The sequence below is a fragment of the Stegodyphus dumicola genome, chromosome 7 (assembly GCF_044657685.1).
Source record: "Stegodyphus dumicola isolate Sdum_Otavi_A_Nest chromosome 7, ASM4465768v1".
Taxonomy (NCBI): Eukaryota; Metazoa; Arthropoda; class Arachnida; order Araneae; family Eresidae; genus Stegodyphus; species Stegodyphus dumicola.
This window is the reverse complement of record NC_140774.1, coordinates 99,921,722-99,942,890: the sequence shown is the minus strand read 5'-3', so window position 1 is coordinate 99,942,890 and position 21,169 is coordinate 99,921,722. Positions and strand designations below refer to the sequence as shown.

General features: G+C 33.1%; 1 protein-coding gene across 10 annotated transcripts in view; it reads right to left on the bottom strand.

The window, feature by feature from the left end:
* Window positions 1–21,169, bottom strand: part of LOC118183342 (medium-chain acyl-CoA ligase ACSF2, mitochondrial-like) — a 168,135-nt gene that overhangs the window by 10,032 nt on the left and 136,934 nt on the right. For 7 of the 10 annotated variants that reach the window (XM_085820633.1, XM_085820635.1, XM_085820636.1 and 4 more), the window contains 3 exons: window positions 13,446–13,594; window positions 1,667–1,808; window positions 607–717 (listed from right to left, as the gene is read on the bottom strand). The exons of 1 other annotated variant lie outside the window; for it this stretch is intronic. In XM_085820633.1, coding sequence (XP_085676759.1) covers window positions 607–717; window positions 1,667–1,808; window positions 13,446–13,594 — 402 coding nt within the window. The remainder of the gene's footprint in view (window positions 1–606; window positions 718–1,666; window positions 1,809–13,445; window positions 13,595–21,169) is intronic. 2 more of the 10 variants (XM_085820641.1, XM_085820638.1) reach the window with 1 other exon arrangement.

The window sequence follows — 21,169 nt, the reverse complement described above, 5'->3', positions numbered from 1 at the left end:
GGACAGTGGCAGGGGGAGTAATGCTAATATTAACTGCAAAACTAATCATAGAATTACCTCACCATTTTTCGAGGGTGGTAGATAATGGTAAGTGATATAGTATTACTGCAAAAAACCAATAGCCAAACCTTACCTTTGTTTAGGAGAGGGGAGGTAAAAGACATAATGCTTCTGTTACTGAAAACCAATTCATAGTATAACCTCACATTTTTTTAGGGTGGGAGGAGGAGGTACAGTGAAATAATGCTAATATACTTAAAAGTATGTACAAATTTAGATATTAATGAATTCTATGGAGTGATTCAAAACTGGAGCTTGTTGAAGAAATATTATTTTTAAAATACACTTGCAGAGAACTGAAAATATTTAGTGAAATATATCACAACTTTTAAATAAGAGAAAAATATTTTTTGAAAAGGAAGTACATTTCATGAAATAATTTTGCTGTTGTTCAATGTGTAAACTAAAAATGATGTAAGATTATTTTTGGACACAATTACAATAAAGGTTCTTGGGGGGAGGAAATGCTAAAAACTTTCTTTTGTTGATTTAATAACAATTTCCTCTCACTTCCTTCCTTCTTAAAGAAATATGTTTCAGCTTTACCTTTCCTTTACAAAACATTTTAATGTCTTCTTCAGAAACTTTCATGCCTTCTTTAAGGGAGATCCATGCGCACAGTTCTTCTCCCATTCTTTTATCAGGCACACCAACAACCTAATAATACAAATTTATAATTATAAAATAAAAAAGATATTAAAGAATAATTTGAAAACCAAAATATCAATATACTTTATTCATTTGTAAAATGCTGGACTGTTAATTAAAAAGATTACAGAAAATGAAAATTAAACAGATAAAATTTTAGCATTTAATTTACGTATATAGAATGTATAAATTTACATGAATTTTGCAACATAATACAGAGTGACAGATAAACCATATACTGATATATAAACGTAGAAATGCAACTTAACACTTTAAAGTAAGTGAAAATCAACATCACATTGCCATTAATTTAAAACGTAAAGGTTTTAAACCAATATCTTGTCTCACTGGAACCATATATATATATATAGAATATTTACTTTCAATTCTCAAATAATATGCCCATTTGTTTCTAAAATGCAGAGCATTTACATCCGCAATTACTAACAAACTAAAGTCGAAGTTTTTCTCATTTCCAAAATTATAATCTTAGAAATCATTTATATGAATTATCATCTTACAGGAAGAGGACAAGTTTGAAGAAGGAACTTCGAGAATTATACTAGGGGTTAAAACATGTTCATCTCTCAAAAATCTTCTGTTGCATAAGTCAAAAAAATTTCTATTTTGAATAACACAAGTTATTCATGCAGATCAAATATTAATTATGAACTAAATAGAATGCGTGTGAGATGTAAGTTTTTTCTTGTTTTAAGTATATTCATATATTCAATTTCTCTTATTAGAGCGATTTTGCCAAAGCACAATTTAAACATTAATAAAAAAGCAGCCTTTTCAGTTCATAGTTGCTGTTAACTTTAAATTAAATGCCTGATTTCTTTCTGTGAAAGCTTGAAAATTTATTTATAATTGAAACAAACTATAGTTGCTTTTGACTAACAATTTGAATATAAGTATTCTATAATCAGCACTTATTTTTATTTCATAATACACTTACATGAGTTTCAAGAACTGCTGGATGAGTATGCAGAAAATTTTCAATTTCTTGAGGATAAAGATTTTCTCCACCCCGAATAACCATATCCTTCTTTCTTCCTAAAATTCTTATAGATCCATATTCATTCATCATAGAAATGTCCCTAATAAAAATACGTACTTCAATTTGTCGTCAAATTAAATTTTTTAGATTTACTTTTATTGTTCAATTTAGTTTACAAATCACTCATATCACATTACAACTAACCACTGAGTTATGTCAAGTTTCAGGGTATCACATATTACTCTATTACAAATCTTCATATAATCTTTACTCTGCTTTTGACTAGAAGCGTCACTGATAACATAATCATTAGATTGCTGTAAATTAACAGTAAAGTAAGCTAGAAGATTGGGGCACTTTTTAAAAGAGAAAATCACGAGGAAGAGAAATTGCATTTACAGAGTGCTTGAAAAGGTATCTATGGACTTGATTCCCTTGAACATAGATCCTAGACATCCCAAGTAGCACATGACGTAACAAAGACATTGCAAACTGGTCCGAAAGACTGCAAAGTGGTCGTAGTAACTTTTACGACGCAGCGAAGATGAAAAAATATTTGCCGTTGCTCGCTAAAACGTCATGATATGACCTCTTTTAGACGTGATCATTTTAGCATCTTTTTCATAGTTCATCAGCGTTACTTTTAGAATATAAAGAGACTAAATCTGCCCTTTCAAGAATCTGAAGTCCGCATAAGATTTATTTTGCAATGTTTCATTACTTTATTTAATCTAAATATATTAATCTAAGGTAGATTCATCTAATGAAATATAAATTTAAAATGAATACTTGAATTATTAAATTTAATTAGTACTAAAATACGAGCTAAATTATTTAAATTTTTTAAAAAATAATTAATACTCAAAATATTTTTATAAATATTATACCAAAATATTAAAAAATGAAACTAATCTATAAAGTAAGTTACTAAGTTATGCATTTTATGTATTTTAAAAAATCATATTTCCGAAATCAATGCAAATCACATGTTAGCAATTATTTCACTGCTGAAATATGACTTTATTTGTTATTTTTGAAGTAAGGACGAATTTATTTGAATTAATATGCTGACATAATATGAAACATTTTACATACAGTGTAAAAAGTACAATTTTCGCGAAGATATGATTGTGCGTGAAGATGTATTCCTGGATAAAAATGGGGCGATTTTAAGAATTCCAAGAAAACGGTGTTAAAAGACGATGCATATTTAACGGCTGTCCAATATATATGACGAAAAACTCACCGACAGTCAGGAGAAGCAAAACGGAAAATTAATAGAAAAGCAGAAAGAAATATAAACACTTTTCATGGAAAACGACAAAATTAATGGATTTGATAAATTACTAATAAATGTTGACGTCAAAATTAGAGAAACTGTGAACAAAAATACGAAATTCATTACCTATAAAAATTCTGATGAACTGTTTGTTATGTTTTTGTCCATTTCCATGCATTCAAAAATGCTTGCTTTACTCCTAGTATATAGTACACTTGGGATTTGGCGACATTGACATTACAAATGTTTCAGCGAGCCCGATAAATACTTTTTGTAAATATAATCTTGTGAATATTGTTCGTAATTCTATTCAGTTGAAATAATTCTTCTAGGCCATTTAAAAAAGATTCTATTAAATTATCAGAAGAACCGTCGAAAGGTTTAATGCAATCGTATAAATCACTTAAAGTGCATTCTGTTCGACCGATGACTTACTGGATGTTTATATAAACGAACATCTGAGGTTTGCGCGCTTTGACTAGCTGCCAAATTTGAACAAGTTGCTAACTGCGCAGTTTAGTTGAGACACCATTTTGTTTTCGTGAATTTTTTCTTCACGGTTTTGATGGCCAGTTTATTTTAAATTGAGGAGAAATCATCGTGGGAATGCCGAATTTGTGCTTATTTGTTTGTGAGTATCTACTCTACACAGTGGCATAGCTAGGGTGGGGCAAGGGGGGACATCTGTTCACGGGCGCAGCATCCAAGGGGCGCCAAATTGATGCTACGAAATTTTTTAATGAAATGTTTTCCATTCTTGGCACACAGAAAGGGCACGTCCTAAGTGCTATATCGTATATCATTCATATTAATCGATTATCGTGTTCATAGTGAAAAGTTGGTGTTCAGAATTAATTCATATAAAACCAAAAATAACATACAACGGTTATGGCAATTTCTGGTTTTGCTAAAAATGCAATCAGTGCAGAAGCAACAACAATACAAGCTGTTGTATATAATATGTTCATTAGGGAGAAGTGCAGAAGAACTTGTTTTAATGCACATTCTATAGTATGTTGCCTTTTGTATGGTATACAAAAAAGGTTAATGATTTTAAACAGTGTATGAAATGATTATGCTAATCTGCCACTATCCTAAAATGCAGAAACTAAAAATGTGTGTATACATCCGCATATGATCGAAAAAATAGTGTTGAGGAAACATTAGCATTACTATGAAATATTGTAATCTATAATTATGTGATATTTAACTTATAAAGTATTTCTCCCACCTTCCTAGCGTGCTTTCGCGGTGTAGTAGTTCTGCACACTGGGCCGGTATTCCAGAGGTCCGTGGTTCGATTCCCGGCGAAGGCGGTTGCATATTTTTCATCTCTCCTGCTTCCAAAAATACCTAATGTCGCTACAAACCGTGTAATGTTAAAAAACACTAAATATTTTTTAACTGATTGCAAATTTCAGTTTTATTACTTTTCGTTTGGCATCTTTTCTTCCAAACACTGTGTAATTTGCGTTTTTTAAAAATATTGCCGTTATGTATGTTTATTAGATTATCTCAATAAATGAATGTTGGAAATAAGGTTTTACTTTTTTATTAAATTTAAATATACTCTATTGCTGTTATGTATGTTTATTAGATTATCTCAATAAATGAATGTTGGAAATTAGGTTTTATTTTTTTATTAAATTTAAGTATACAGAGGCTGTTCGCACATTTTTTAGACGATTTTGGTAAGAAAAATCGTTTATAATCGTAAAAAATCGTTTGCTGCAAAAGAAGTAATTACAATTGTACTATGTTTTTAAAAGTCAAAATTATCGTCTGTGGATTGAAAGTTTTTTTATTCAAAATGGCGAATTTAACAAAGCAGTGGTTCGAAAGCTACATTTACGCTCTTTCCGAAGAGAAATATGCACACTCCATTATCCAAAAACAATGTAAGAGTCATGGTTTTGTGATATCTAAAGCGTCGATAGGTAATGTCATCAACAAGAAAGGAAAAAAACGTCAAATTGGAGCCTCAAGTGGGACAAAAATTCCAAACAAATATCCAAGGAAAAAAACGGACATCTTCAATTACTACAAAGGTACGTTGTTTAATGTTAAAAGAAAATCCCCCTAGTCAAAGGACAGTTGCAAAATCATTAAAATGCTCTGTGTCCACTGTAAGCAAAATGATAAACGTTGATTTAAATCTTAAGAAAGCGAAAAACCGCAATGTGCATCGTCTTCTTCCAAAGCATATCGCTCAACGCAGGACACGCTGCATAATTCTGTATGAGAAACACTTATCCAAAGAAAAATGGAAAACAATTGTTACAATAGATGAAGCATGGCTGTATTTAAATGATTGTAAGAAAAAAAAGAGCCATTTATTATAAAAGGGGAGAAAAAAATTTAAGTACATGGTTCAAAGAATCAAAAGAAAGTTTTCCTAAGGGATTCATGATTGTTGCTGGTTTTTCTTATAATGGCAAGTTAAAAATAAAGAGAGCGCGAAAAAATGTCAAGATTAACTCCAAATACTATCAGGAACATATTTTATCGCCACTTTTTCTGAATGAAATACCATCGCTTTACCCACAGTGCCATCAATCTGTGAGACTCCATCAGGACAAAGCTAGCAGTCATACATCAAAATCCACTGTAAATTTCCTAAACGAAATGGAACAAAAACTGGTATCAACTGGTAAACTGGTAAACTGGCCTTCACTGATATCCCTACTAAATCTCCCGATATGTCACCTATGGATTTTTGTGCTTTCGGACTTTTAAAAACTGCATTATCCAAACGTTGTCCCGAAACCCTAACAGGACTCTGGAAAGCTGTTCGGGAGGAATGGGATAGAATACCTCTTCTGCCACTTCAAAAGGCATTATTATCCTGGAAATTGCAGTGTCGAAAGATAGTTCAGAATAAGGCATGTCAAGTAGAGCATTTAAAACACAAGAATTTTATGTAATTTAGTTTTGTGAATACACAATATACATCGTCTAAAAAATGTGTGAACAGCCTCTGTATTCCATTTTCTTCGCTTACTTTTTATGTGCTTGTGATAACAAAGAAATTCATAATAAATAGAAACAAAAAGTTTCATCGTGTGGTATTTAACAAAGAGCTTACTTTAACGTACTTGGCTGACTATCGTATATTATATTATTTAAATTATTTCTGTACAGTATCAAAAGGAAAGTTATTGATTATAAAAAGTGCATGAAATAATCATTGTAATCTACCACTAATTTAAAATGTAGAAACTAATAATAAGTAAATACATTTACATATGATCAAAAGAATAATGAATTACTACTTTTGTATGCTCGACCAATCAGATTGCGACTCTCAGTCACATGTACGTTAACAACTCTCATGCATCCATGCTCATTGTCAGTCGACGAAGTTCCTCGCTACGATAAACTGCTCCAGCACCTACGCATAATTCATACGACCATTTACTGATGTTTAACATGAATTAAATCATCAATTACGAATTTCTTCGCTGTATGACTTGCCACCTCTTCAATTTCGCCTGCGGGCGCGGTGCGACGGCATCCTTACTGGAATTAAATTTAAAATGTGAGGGGCCTCCGGCCTTACTTGAACTATAGGCAAAAATTCTTAAGTAGTTGTTACCTAGACTATGAAAAACCGATTTTAATTTTTTTATGATCAAAAGAAATGGTGTTAAGAAACATCAGCATTACTAGTAAATACTGCAATCGATAATTATTGCACTTTTAATTGCTTACTATTTAAAAAACACAAATATTTGTTTATTAATTGGAAATTTTTGTTCCGTTACCTTCCTTCTACTATTTATGCTTTCAAACACTGCTAGTTCATGTTTTTTTTCTTAAAAAGTGCTGTCATGGATGTTATTTTTAGGTTCTTATTTCGTTTTAGTATGAATATGGGAGTTTTTTTGGGGGGTATTAGATTTAGGTATATTTTTGTATGCAATATTTTTTTAATCACATTTATTAACTACTTTATGCAGTCTTTCGTTTGCATATCTTGGAGATATAGAGTTATTGGTTATATTTTTTATTATGAAACGCGAATAAATTTATACTTGAGTTCAGGTAAAATACTAATTCTATTACCTTAAGAACCGCTTCCTAATTTATCATGACAGGGGAAATTTTCAATGTCTCTGAGATTTAACAGAAATAAATATGATAATGCTGTTATAATCAGAAACGCTCTTTTTTTTACCCACATATATAGTTTTACTTTTATTTATGTTTGATTGAGTTTTATTTACTTACAACCTACTCTTATTGTTATATATTTATAATAACTCTCATAATTACTCTCACTTGCATACTAAAAGATTAAGGAAAAAAATTATGAAATCTTAAATAATCGTAACTTAGAATTTAAGTTATTTAAAAAATATAGCATAGTTATACTAAATTAAGGCTATTATTAACTATGCATATTTAGTATAAAGATAAATTTAAAAAATATAGTTTAAAGTAGTGAAAATAATTAAGGCTATTATTAATTATGCATATTTAGTCTAAAGAGAAAAAATTGTATTATCTATTCTGGTTTTCAGGAAATGATAAAATATTTAAACTTAAGAAAAATACAAAGAATACAAAATTTTAAAAAAGAAGAAAAATATATTAATTATTACGCTTATTTTTCTGCATAAATCAATATATAACACAAGGACATAATAACGTCGTTTTCACAACTGTTGCGAAAAGGTGGAATTTTGCGAACATTTAGAAGACGTAATAACACATCTTTGCAACGGCTGCAAAACAGTGGGGTTTCGCGGACATCTGGGCATCTTAAACATATTCGACATATTGCATCGACATATTGCAAAGTTATTGCAACATGACCTGCGACGAGTTTGCAACGTCATTACGACGTTTCCGTGCTACTTGGGATGTTTATCAGATTATAAAATTTTCAAAATAAGGTAGAGAATTCTATCAGAACAGTTTTAATACTATAAATAAGAGTTTTTAATAAATGAAAAATCTAACTTGAGGTCCGGCCCACCAGCGGCCGAGCGGTAAAGTCGCTGAACACTGGTAGTTCGGTCCGAAGTTCGAATACCGCGAATGGGCTGGCTGCATGGGTGTTTTCGTGGTTTTCCCCATGTGTAACGTGCATACGAGCCAGTTTCCCTTATAAAGTCCTCCACAAAGGCATCCCTCCCCTTAGGCAGATAGCCCTAGTGTGCTTTGCCATAATTAAATACACCACCACACCTAACTTAAGGTCCTCTACATAAGAATGCCATCTTTCAAAGAAAATATTTAACACCTTCAAGTATAAAAGTTTCAAAAATATTAAGAACATATTTGACTTAGATCATCTTTCATTGCCTATTATTAAATCAAAAAGATACTGACAGATTTTTAGAACAAAACAAAAGCCTTCTTTTTGGCAAATAACAGCTTCCTAGGTATAATAATACTCAATAATTATCTTTATAACTGGCCCTGAGAAACTACTGATTATTTACATCTCTGCATATTCTGCCCATAAAAGTATAGAAGATCTTGTATTTTACTTATTAAAGTATACAGATCCCTTTGTTTAAACTTTATTTTTGCTATAATTGAATCATATAAAATATTGTAATTATTTGTTATAACTCTTCTATCCCAGAGCTGAAAGTCTTCTCCTAATATCATTGATCTTAGTTTGAAAAGCTTTGTAATTTGAAGTATACACCAAGAATAAATATTAAAAACTTAATGCACATAACCATCTTTCATTTTCTCACCTTACATACTATTTGCTATACTGTATTCAGTTATGTCATCAGTATGAGTAGTAATTTATAAAATGAATTGCTTATTGGCTGCAGCTATAGCAATACTGTCTTGCAAAGCGACTGTCTTGCAAAGCGTAAAATATTGTAGACGTAGTACTAACATCAGAAAAAAAAAAAAATGAGAAAAAATTAAAAAAATGAGATAATAAAAATAATAATGAGCTAATTAAAAATATAGGATAACATTTTCTTTCAGGTACATTGATTTGAGTATTCATAATAAAACAGCAATTTGATCACTTTCTTATTGCAAGGTACATGCAACTGATAAGATTATTTCGCCCTTGTATAAATGAATTAATGTTTGATTACAAAAATTTTTATGACAAACAGTCTGTAACACAGCTCAGGAATTCTCCTATCTGTAACACATCCCAGGAATTACTGCAGCATTAAAAAAATCTACAGTATACAGCGTGTTTCAAAAAAGAATATACGTATTTCGAATGCATATATTTATTAAACTATATGACATACGAATATGAAACTTTACACACATATGTACGAACCTCTCAAGTTCAGATTACAGATATTTCAATATGTCCTCCATCAGCGACACGAACAATATCACATCGATACTCAAATTCCTCCCATACTCGGGCAAGCATGTCCGTCGTCACTGATGTTATGACAGTACGGATCCGGTTCTTCACTTCTTCCAGGTTCTTTGGGAGTGGTGGTACATAAAACGTTGTCTTTAAAGAAACCCCACAGGAAGAATGTGGAATCTTACTTTCTAATTCAGGCGTTTACTTCTAAGAGTATTAACCTGTCGTTCATAAGCCCTAAGGCGATAGCGTATTTTGAATTTAGATGAAAGGTGCTCTGTCGTGAGCACCGCGTCCTAGGGACGAAAGAGAAAATGAAGGTGGCTAAGCCATGAGTTCGAGCTGGACTGTCTCCTCTCTATAGTTGTAAATCTCAGTACTATCAGTAGCAAACGTTGATTCGTCGGGCCAGTCACGTGAGAGGCCAACCTTCCAAGAACTGACCCCGAGAGATGCTTCTTGGAAAACAGGAACCCTGTTGATGGATGATATGAAATTTTTGAAAATGAAATAAAGTCCATTTTTTCTGCACCTAAGAAAGTAATTCCCTAATTTCCTTCTTCGGCCAGTTTCATGATGTACATTGCTGTTTTGAAGTCTAATGCAAGTTTCTCAGCAGTTGACTTTGCCTTTCTGATCTTTTCGATGTTTTTGACGATGGTTCCTAGGAATTCCTGAATTTTCTCATCTTGTAGCCACTTCAGTGCTCCATCCGTTGCCTTCGGGAGGTAATTTTCTTTTTTACTTTGTCGCTGAATTTCTGCTATTCAGTTTCTGCTCTGTCCATCACTGCTGATTTTACTAACTGAGGGAAATCTTCAGCTTTTCGAATAAATTCCGTTTTCTTTGGAGGGACAGGTTTTCTTTCAAATCTCTTTCTGTATTCATCGCACCCGCGATAACCACAGACATGGTTTTTCTTGCAAAAAATGTAGACTGGCTTCTCTTCTTGTTTTAAAGTGCATAAATTGCTTCTATACCCTTCGCCACATTTACATCTTTCTTAATTGGTGCAGAGATGCTGGGAGTGCCCCCACTCCTGACATCGGATGCACTGGATGGGTCTTTTCTTCGGTGAGAACTTTTCAGTTTGAATATTTACGCTGAACATACAGTTCAAGTTATGAATCGCGTAACCCTCTTTCGTTTTTTCCAGTTCTAGCAGGAAAATTGGGATCTTCTCTTGGTTATTCTTCTCTCTTGAAATAGATCTTCCTCCGGGATTCTGTCTGGAACATTTTTCATCACAACCCTAATGGGCTTCTCAAAACTTAACTGAAAGGTGTGAAAGGAGATTTCCCTTTCCTGCAGTACACTCGTAACACTTCTGTAGTCATCGACAGATTTTACTTTAACAAATATAGATTTTGCCTTTACCTCAGCCTCGAATTCTTCCATACAATTTTTCATCAGAATACTTTCTATATCCAATCAATCCACTGTTTGGCTCTGAAACACAATCGGTGGGGGCGTCTCCGTTTGAGCTGCCCCTCCTTCTGGCTCCATTTCCCTATGCTGGTCTAGTACTTCGAATCTATTGCTTTGCGAAATTACCATCGGTTCTTGATTTTTCTGTACTTTTGCAGTATTTTTGGGCGTATCCATGCTTCTTCTCCAGATTCCTCTCCGATTCCTTTACTTTGCTGCTGACTGGGCTTTTTCCGGGATTTACTGAGCTCTTCACTGCTCTAGCTTGCTAAGTCTCTCCTCATTTTTTCTTTCTTTAGCTCTCTTTCCAGCCCATCCAGATTATAATCTGTTGCGATTCTTTTAAACACATTTGCTTGCATAGGTAAAGCATTTAACTCTGCTGACGGCACAAAACCTTTTTTGCTCGTAACTTCACTTAAAGTTTCCTTGAAGAGTTCTGATAAGTTTGGTAACGGTTCCACATCCTTTGGTGTCGAGAAGGCATTTTTGCTCGTACCTGCGCTAGTTTTTGCCTCTTTCTTGTTTCCTTTCTTCACCGGCGAAGTAAGTAGGAATTCTTCACGCTTAGGGTTAGGCTGTGACTTCGTTGAAATCTCCGACATTTCCGAGTCCGAATAACCGCTTCCTTTATTCTCTGATCTAATGTTGGGTGGCCTGAAAAAGGCCATTTTAGTGCGAACCCGAAGGTTGCACTACTGTGCAAAATCTCTAAGTACAAAAACAATTAAATGAGCTACTGCGCTGACCGCCTACGGTTATCGGGTCAACTGCTCGAAACACGTCTCGACAGAAAAGATAATGAAATGATGATGATGCCCACAGGAAGAAGTCACAGGGTGTCAAATCCGGTGACCGTGGAGGCCAGCTGAGACATTCTAAGTAGCCAGCTCCTTGACGACCAATCCAACGGTTCGGTAGGTAGAGTGTCATTCAGATAATCATGCACTTGGCGACACAAGTGAGAGCGGGCCCCGTCTTCTTGAAAAATGAAGTTGTCTTCGTGCAGCCTCGGAAACATCCAGTTTTGTAACATAGCTAGATACTTTATTAACCGTGTTTCCATAAAAGAAGAATGGGCCGTAAACAGATGATCGGGATATTGCACAAAACACATTGATTTTGGGTGAATCTCGTACATGTTCTGTGGCTGCATGTGGGTTCTGTAGGCCCCAAACTCGAACATTGTGCTTGTTTACATGATCAGTAAAATGAAACGTCCTTTTATCACTGAACACAATGCGTTGTGCGAAAGTGTTATCATTGTCAATAGCATTAATAATCTAGTTACAAAATGCCACACGTTTGCGTTTGTCATCAGGATGCAGAGCCTGTAACAAATGTAGCTTGTACGGCTTCATAACCAACCGATGTCTGAAAACATACCAAATTGTTGTTGTAGGCAGTTGTAACTCCCGACTGGCACGACGAGTTGATTTTGAAGGACTACGTTGGAAAGCAGTTTGAATTCGTGCAACATTTCCTTCGGGAACACGAGTGTGGCCAGGTCTCTTTCCTTTACATACACATCCTGTATTTCCAAATTTTCAATACCATCTGAGAATGTTCCTTCCATTCGGAGGATCACTTTGGTACCTCAACTTGAAACGTCTTTGCACACTAATCACGGAATTGCACTTCGCAAACTCGAGAACACAAAATGATTTCTGCTGCGGAGTAGCCATTTTAAATATGTGACGGTTACCACACAAAACAGAAGACAACTGGCATCTAGCGGCTATTAATATAAACTGGACTATGTATTCGTTTTGCCAAAAGCCGAGTCGCAGTGATCGATAGTTTGGACAAAATAACACTTTGTAATACGCATATTCTTTTTGAAACACTCTGCATATAAAGTAAATAAAATTTTTTCTTCTACTTGGAAGAAATATCCAAAATTTCAACATAATCAGATACACTCTTGGATATATTACATAACTTAAAGCTTGCAGGATTGCATAAGTATAATGGGAAATAATTAAGAACACAGGAGGTCTTGTTTTACTGCCAATTGCTACACTGATAAAACTCTTCAAGTAGAGAAGATCAGTATGTTAAGAATTTCTAAGCAAGTGTTGACAACCCGAATTCATGACATTACAAACCATAGGACATGACAGTGAAATTATTGCAAAAACACAACAGTAGTATGTATTACAGTTAAATTTATACACATATTTAACTTTATATTTATTTATATTTGGGTCATTTAAAGTAGTACCATGCAAAGTCTCCAAATGCTCATCCTTACATTTTGAGAAATGAAAACTGTTTATAACGACTATGCGTTTAAGATAATAAACAAAAAACCAGATTAGTAAATAAATACATTAGTTCATTCATCCATGATATATTTAATATTTTAAAGTTTTCAATGTTTGTAAATGCATAGCCTAAACAATAGTTTTTAAAAACTGTTATAAATGTCAAAAAAATTTTCAATGCATTCAATACTTTTTGTTTCACCAAATACAGAAAAAGTAAATATTTTTCAATGTCTCATACTTCTTGTTTCACCAAATACAGAAAAAGAAAATATTTTTTAATTAATCTCATATTTTTTTTTCACCAAATACAGAAAAAAAAATCTAAAATTAAAAATATCATACCAGTTAAAATATATTTATAAAATATCTATCTTATAAGAGGTTATCTGCACAAACTTTTTATTCGATGTAATTTATGTTAGAGATTGAGGAGAAAAACAGTATTACCCAGTATGATACCATCTGGTTTTATCAACAACTTCATCTGTTTTTTCTTTGTCATCCCAATAACCCATGAATAATCCATGACCTCTTACACATAATTCTCCCTGAGTATTAACTGGGACTAGACGTCCATTTTTATCAATAACTTTTAGCTGTATCAGAAAAGAGTTATAAACAATAAAAACAGCAAGAGTTATAAACAATAAAAACAGCAATCTAGACTTTTCTTCTGACATACATTAATACTTAAACAGCATTTATATATCCAAAGTGGCCAAAATACATGACAAATAAAATGTGTTGCGAATTCCAAACAAATGCCTAGTTTGTAATTTTTCTTTGTCATTTCAAAATGCTTGATTAATATTTTAAAACTTTATTTTTCTTTTCTTATCTGGTAAGTTTGATCTAAAGGCAAATAGTAAGTAAGCTCAATGAACAATATATTTTGTTAAAAATCATAATCAATAAATGAGACAGCAATAAAGAAGAATTTCAATAAGATGTGAAATTATACATATATTCAATAAGCAAGGAGTTTTCTGTCATACATGCTGCTGAGTGTTATAATGGTTCCAAGAATGCATGATTGGTTAATCACTTGAAATGTACAGGTTAATAAGAAATAACCTAAATGAAACTTAAAAAGAATAATAATTATTTACCACAAAAATTTAAAATCAGTCTGTATTAAGTACAACCCCCGAGATCGTGATATAATGGTGCTTGGATGAGATTAGCTTAGAAAGCGACTTTTTGAATTTGAAGTCTAGTTGAAGTTTCAGCACTCATTCTCATTTTTAAACTTGAGCACCTTAGCATGGTCAGGGGGCTCCCACACTTGAGGATCAAAAGCCTAAACTAGAGCCGCCTACTACTGCCTACTCTGTGTGAGCTCCAGCGTGCCAGGTCGGCTAAATACCCTATGACCAAAATTATAAATACTGCTAAGCATGAGACTGTATTCATAAATAAACATTCAATTGTAATTCAAAAGCCAAAAAACAAAAATCAGCGTTATATTTTCAAATTTTCACAGGACTAGTTTCGATGATTTTACCGTACCACCATCCTCAGCTGCAAAAGCGCAAAGGAACGAGATAGGATATAATGATCAGATAAGATAAGAAAGCCTGGACAGAAAATAAGCTAGTGGCGCCATCTGTTGATGAAACCATAACTAAAACATAATTTCTTTAAAGGCCGAAGGCAAAGATGGATTGGAATTAGGATCATTAACTAGAACAGAAAGATTTCTTTGAATCTGAAATGCCTCTAGAAAATCCACTTCTCCAATAGAAGATGTTTTTTGAATAATTTTGGCAGCAGAAAAATTAAAAGTGTGATTTTCCGACCAACAATGTTGGGCAACAGAAGAATTCTGTGTTTCCTTTTTTCTAACATATGCCTCATGTTCTTTGACGCGAAATTTTAAGGCTCTCTTAGTTTGGCCAATGTAAATTAAACCACACTAGCAAGGAACCCCATAAATACCCCTGGAATTCATATCCAGAATGGGTTCTTTGATCCTATGGAACTCGGAATTTTATTGATGGGAGAATAAACGACCTGAAAGTAAAATTTCTGCAAAATATGTGCAACTTTATAGCTAATTGATGGGAAGAAGGAATGACGACAGAATTTTTATAACACCCTAAAACAAGAGTGTGCCTTTTAGTGTGTTGAGATGAGAATTTTTTTACTGCTTGATTAATAATGTTAGGTGAAAAGCCCCTGTCAATAGCTATAGCTTTTAAATAATTTAGTTCTTCATCAAGGGATAGTTTGGAGGAGCAAATTTGAAGAGCACGGAAAACATAGGAATAAAATGAAGCTAACTTTTGTTTAGTCGGATGACATGATTTAAAGTGTGGTGGAAGGCAAATCGATGAAGGTTTACGGTAAACCGTAGTACTGAAGTTGGATGTGTTACGTGTGACCAGAATTGTCGAGAAACGGAAGAGAATCGCAAGTCTCCAGTTCAAAAGTGAACTGAATAGCAGAATCAATAGAATTCATTGTTGAAAGAACTTTTTTTAAATCATCTTTATTACCTTTAAACAGGGTAAAAGTATCGTCTACGTAGCGGAACCATGCCGGGAAGTTTAAAGTTTCAAACGATTTTGATTCATAATAAGGCATGTAGATATCAGCCAGGATGGGACTGAGGGGGTTTTCCATGGCTAATCCCTCAGTTTGCTTGTAATATTTATTGTAGAAAACAAAATGTGTTTGCTTCAAACAGAGTTGAATGAGAGAAATCAGCTCATCAATTTCGATGCAAGAGAAATGAAATTCGCGAAGTCTGGTTTCTAGACATCTTAATGCACCCTCCACTGGACATTGGTGAATAATGATTTTGCACCAAAAGAAACCGTAAGTAAATTTTTAGGAGAATTGTTTTTAACCTCTTTTACAAACTCTATTGAAATTTTTATGGTGTAAATGTTATTGTCTAATAGAGTTGAAAATCTAGAAACTAAATATTTAGCTAATGGATAGGAGGCAGTACCTAAATTTCATACAATAGGGCGGAAAGGAATAACACTTTTATGACTTTTTGGAAGACCATATGATCTGGCACAATTGGCAACACATGGGATAAGCGAATGTTTTAAGTTGCTTGAAATGATTTGTGAAGATTTGATTGAAGTTTTTATTTTTGACAGGTCCGAAGGTGAAGGATCTTTAGGGATAGGATTATATGGTCCTTCGTTTAAGAGTTTAGTGACACCATCGATGTAAGTGTTCTTATCCATGACGATTATCTGGCCACCTCTGTCAGCCTTTGAAATGATAATATCCGGGTTAGAATGAATTTCGCGCATTGTAGCTCTTTCTCTCGCAGTTAGATTTGGTTTCAAAGGTTTATTATTGAATTTCACATTATGAGCGATAAGCTGCCTAATCATTTCTTTCTGCGAATCTGAAACTTTACTGAACTTGAAAGCTTTTTCGATAGGAGCCAAAATCTTTGGAATCGAGCGTTTACAGGTTTGTGAGAAGTTAAAATTATATTTTAGATTTCTCTCTTGTTCTTCTGATAAACTAACATTAGAAATATTAACTATTGGCTTAATGCTTACAATGGGAAGATTTTTTGAACTACTTGAACTGGTAGACTGTAAAAGAAGTTTCTCGAATTTAACTGCGGTGTTTTTATGACGGTTACCTGCATTCTCCGTTGTAAACCAAGGGCAGTGAATTTTGGTTATGAATTAGCGAGTTCCAGATGAATCTTATAGAGCTCACGTTCAATTTTGGACAATTGTTGACATTTATCCCTTATGATGGACCGAAGTAAGGCAAGCTTGCAGTTTAACAGAATTCTTGAAACGCGACTGGAAGGTTTTTGATTAGATTTGATTTGAATGAAATTGGGGATCAATTTTTTACATTTACACTTACGTCGATATGATTCAGGAATTTTTGCTGTTTCAGGCGTAATTTAGTGAAACGATTAACGGATGATAAACAATGCAGAAAATCAAACTAAATTAACTAACCAATAATAAAGCACGCACAAAAAAGCAGAAAAATCCCACACTGAAACGAAAAGAAAACTGGCAGCCACACTACGTGCAAAAAAGGAAGCGAAAAATAAGCCGTTTTCGGCTCCGAAACACATACAAATGCAAGACGACGAAAACCACGTGGAAAAAAGAAAGCAAAAAATAAGCTTGTTTGCGGCTTATAACGTTTTGTTGTTTGACTTCTGAATCAGTATTTGCTCGCCGTGTTATTGTGTCTTAAAAATATAACGCTGATTTTTGTTGTTTGACTTCTGAATTAGTATTTGTTCGGCGTGTTATTGTGTCTTAATTATTCAATTGTAAATAAAGGAATTGCTTCAGATATTATGAGACATTCAATTTCAATCGATGTTCAATCTTTTAACAGAACAATGTATTGAGATGACAAGATCTGAGAGTAAATTACAAGCGACAGAACAAAAAGATAAAGAGACTTACGCAGACATAGTAAACATCCCACATAGGACTGTATTCTGATAAGAAAAAGTCTGCAAAACACATATTGTTACTTTGCACTTCACATTAAAAGCGGAGAACCATTAAAAAGAAACTTTGAAAAGCGTTAATCTACTAAGTTGGAAATAGGAATCAAATGTTTTAAACAGGTCTCAATGGAGGCCTACTAATTGAAAGAAAAAGATATTGAAACTTTCTGAATCTGAGAATAATAAAGTTATAGACTTCAAGGATGTAGTCGAAATGATACATCCTCAAAAATGATTGCTGAAAATCGTAATATATAACAATCCTAAGGAAGTTTCAAGTGAAGAACTGCCAGAGTCCTTAGTGGCACAGAATGTAAGAATAAAAGAGTATTATATTACTATTAATATAAAGTTCATAATAAAACAAAAGGGTACAAATCATTAGGGGAACTGCCCCTAGAGCATTTAGAAGCTTCATAAAAATCAAGAAAGTTTGTTTAAATTGGGACTATTTTAGTTTAAAAGAATATATAAGACCTATCAATGTTTAAAATGCTGCCAATATGGACATGTTTCTAAAAATTATCAGACGGAAGAAGCCTGTGGCTGATTTGGAGAAACTGGCAGTAATTTTAAGACTTGTGAAAATCAAGATGAAAAGTGTATAAATTGATTTGAATAAAATGAGAATAATATTCAGAAATTTGATTCCAATCATTTGAACTTTTCAAAAATCTATCCTTCAAGACAGATGGAAATTGATGAAAAAAAAGTAAGGAAAATTAACTAGGTTTAATAATTCTACTTGGAATTCAATAGGAGCTATTTAAGTAAACTTAGCCCTCTCTCAAGCAGGGCTTAATTTCTAAAATTAGAAGCATCAGAGCCCTATGGAAGACCGTCAGCAAAGAGGAACAAAAGTAAATAAATAAATAAAATGACTAATCATTAATAATTGTAAAATTAAATAGATATTTATTATCAAAGTAATAAATAATTATTTAGTCAATATTAATAGTTAATATTTATGAATTATTATTTAATTAATAATTATGGTTTAATTAAATCAAAATTAACTAATTATTATTTATTTACATAATTAAAGATTTAAGTAATTAAATAATTAAAATTAAAAATAACATCTAAAGAGATAAACTAAAATTTAATATGCAATTTTTAATATAATTTTATTGCCAAAAAAATTTTCGAGATCAAATTTCTACTGAAATTGTTGTTCAGTTATATAAAAGGAGTGTCGGAGCCTTCTTATTTAGAGCTTCGGTGGGCTTTCCCTAGAATTATGATTTGTCCCCCAAATAAAGAAGTACGGGAGCCGGGCTCCGGCGCAATTTAAGCTCTGCTCTCAAACCAGTACAGTGCAGCTAAGTTACAAAATTTGTTTTGGCATTTGTTCAGGAGAGACCTCAGGAAAACTTTCGGTTTTCCTATTCATTATAAACTTATTTACAATGTACACTCAGTGCCTTGAGTGGTTATAATAGTTCAAAACTCGAATTTAAATTGAATAAAGTCATGTCCCAAGAAATATAATGGTGGCTTACATGGAATTTTTATAATTATGAACAGTTATAGTTTCCCAGTTGTGGACTTGACTGAATTAATAGAATTGTTGAGAGAGCTTGACTGTTTCCTCTGCAAAATTCCTCTTCAATGAAATACTTATACTAGGTGATTATTGCAAAGCTTCTAGTGTAGAACTGAGTGCCCCTTCGATTGGCAACAAATTTTGCTCACTTTTGGTGATGAAACCCCATTTATGGTTACCATGATAGTTTCAACTTGGTTTAGCTTCCTGATTTTTTTAAGTGAAAATAGATTGATGTACACATGGACACAGAGTTTGTGCAATTCTTTGACTTCTTATTTTAGTTTTGTGTAGCGGCCATCTTGAAATTGTGCCTTCTTGGCACAGACCTTGGCGTGAAAAATGATTCGGGGGAAAAAAAAGGGTGGGGCACCCAATTTTAAACTTTTACCAGAGTGAATTGTTGGCCTCACCATTTGAAGACCCACATGGTTCGTTTGCTAACAGAGTTTATAATTTCTAATGGACTGTATATAGAAAATGACCCAGATAGTGTCCTGATTTATTATTGTAATCAGGAGGTCTTAGCTGGACTGATATTACCTATTACACACTCTCATTCGAAGACTCTGTTTATAAAGGACTAGACGGTCCTAGACTGTGAAACATGTAGTGATCATTGTTACATTACTTTCCAAATAAGCCCAACAAAAGTTCCTCCCAAGTTGAGAAGGAGACATATTTAAAGAAAATGGACTAGCTCAGTTTAAAGGTAAGTTCACGAAGTTCGGTTTGGAAATAAATTTCAGAAGAGAAAGATGCAGTGGATTTAAATAAACTAATAGTGAAATAGACAATGAAAGCACAGGACATCTGTGATGAAGTATCAAGTTCTACAAATAATAAAATAACTACACAACATAAGGTACCCTGGCAGATCCCAGCGTTATCAGTTATTATAAAAAAAGTAAAAGCAGAAAGAAGACTCTTTCAAAAGTGTACATGGGATGAAAGCTTACGAGAAAATTAGAAGCCAATCTATAATCAAGACGTAGCAAAATATAAAAAAAGCTATTTGAGCAAAAAGAAGCTAATGGAGAGTACATCTTTAAAATGCCCCGTTCTTCTTTTGGTAATCATTATGATATTCTAAAGAGGAACACTCATTTCGCTTCAATTAAAATCACATAAAAAGCAGTGGCATAGCTGGGTGGGGGCAGGTCGAGACATCTGTCGCCAGGCACAGCATTCAGGGAGCACCAAATTGATGTTATGAAATTTTAGAATGATATGTTTCCCATTCTTAAATGCAATAAAACGTAAACGAAAAACATTCGCTTATTCAGTCCATAACCCCCATCATCATGAGAAAGAATATCTTTTTCCTGTTTTTTATCATGCAATTAGCAAAACTGGAAGAGAAAGGCTACAATTACCCATTTAGAAGTAAGACGAAGAAAGGTTATCCTGCCCCACATGTAACTAGCCTGGACAGTCCAAACTAATTCTGTCTTAAAGCAAAGGGGAAAAAAAACCAGCTAATTAAAATATTTAGTAAAAAGATTAATCTTTTTACTAGTTATTTTTTCATTATTTCCTCTGCTTTAAGCCAGAATTAGTTTAAACTGAAGTTCTAGTGCTTAATATAAGCAGCTTTTTTGTTCTATTTTGTTTTTGAAAACCAACCCTACAAGATCTGCTAGAAGCTTCACATCTTTATGTTAAACCTCTCGGATCTTCAGTTTAGTGAACGGACGGCGGCCTGAAAAGGCCTTTACCGTCACATAAATTTCATAGTCCGTTGGGTCCATAGTAGAGATGAATAAAATCTATAAGAAGAACAAAACAAAACAAAAAAAAAAGTTGTTAAACCAGATACCCAACCAATTTGTACCTTATAGCCCATTCTAGAATACTGGTGGCGTGGCAGGCAGATGTACTTTTTCAAAGTACACTTATAGATCTGCATCATTAATAATACACAAATACTATACGAAAAATTATTCCAAAATATAAAAATAAATTACTGTATTCATAAATAAAATAATTGCTAAACAATACAGATAAAAATTTACAAATTCTTTGGTTTACCATTCGTTGAAATAAAAATTCCTTATAAAATTGCAATTCTTAAAGTCAATGTGGTATTTCGTTTTGCATTTCATTGGCCATTTTTTCATAAATTGTCATTTGTCATTTGCCCTTCTTCATAACTAAGAGAGT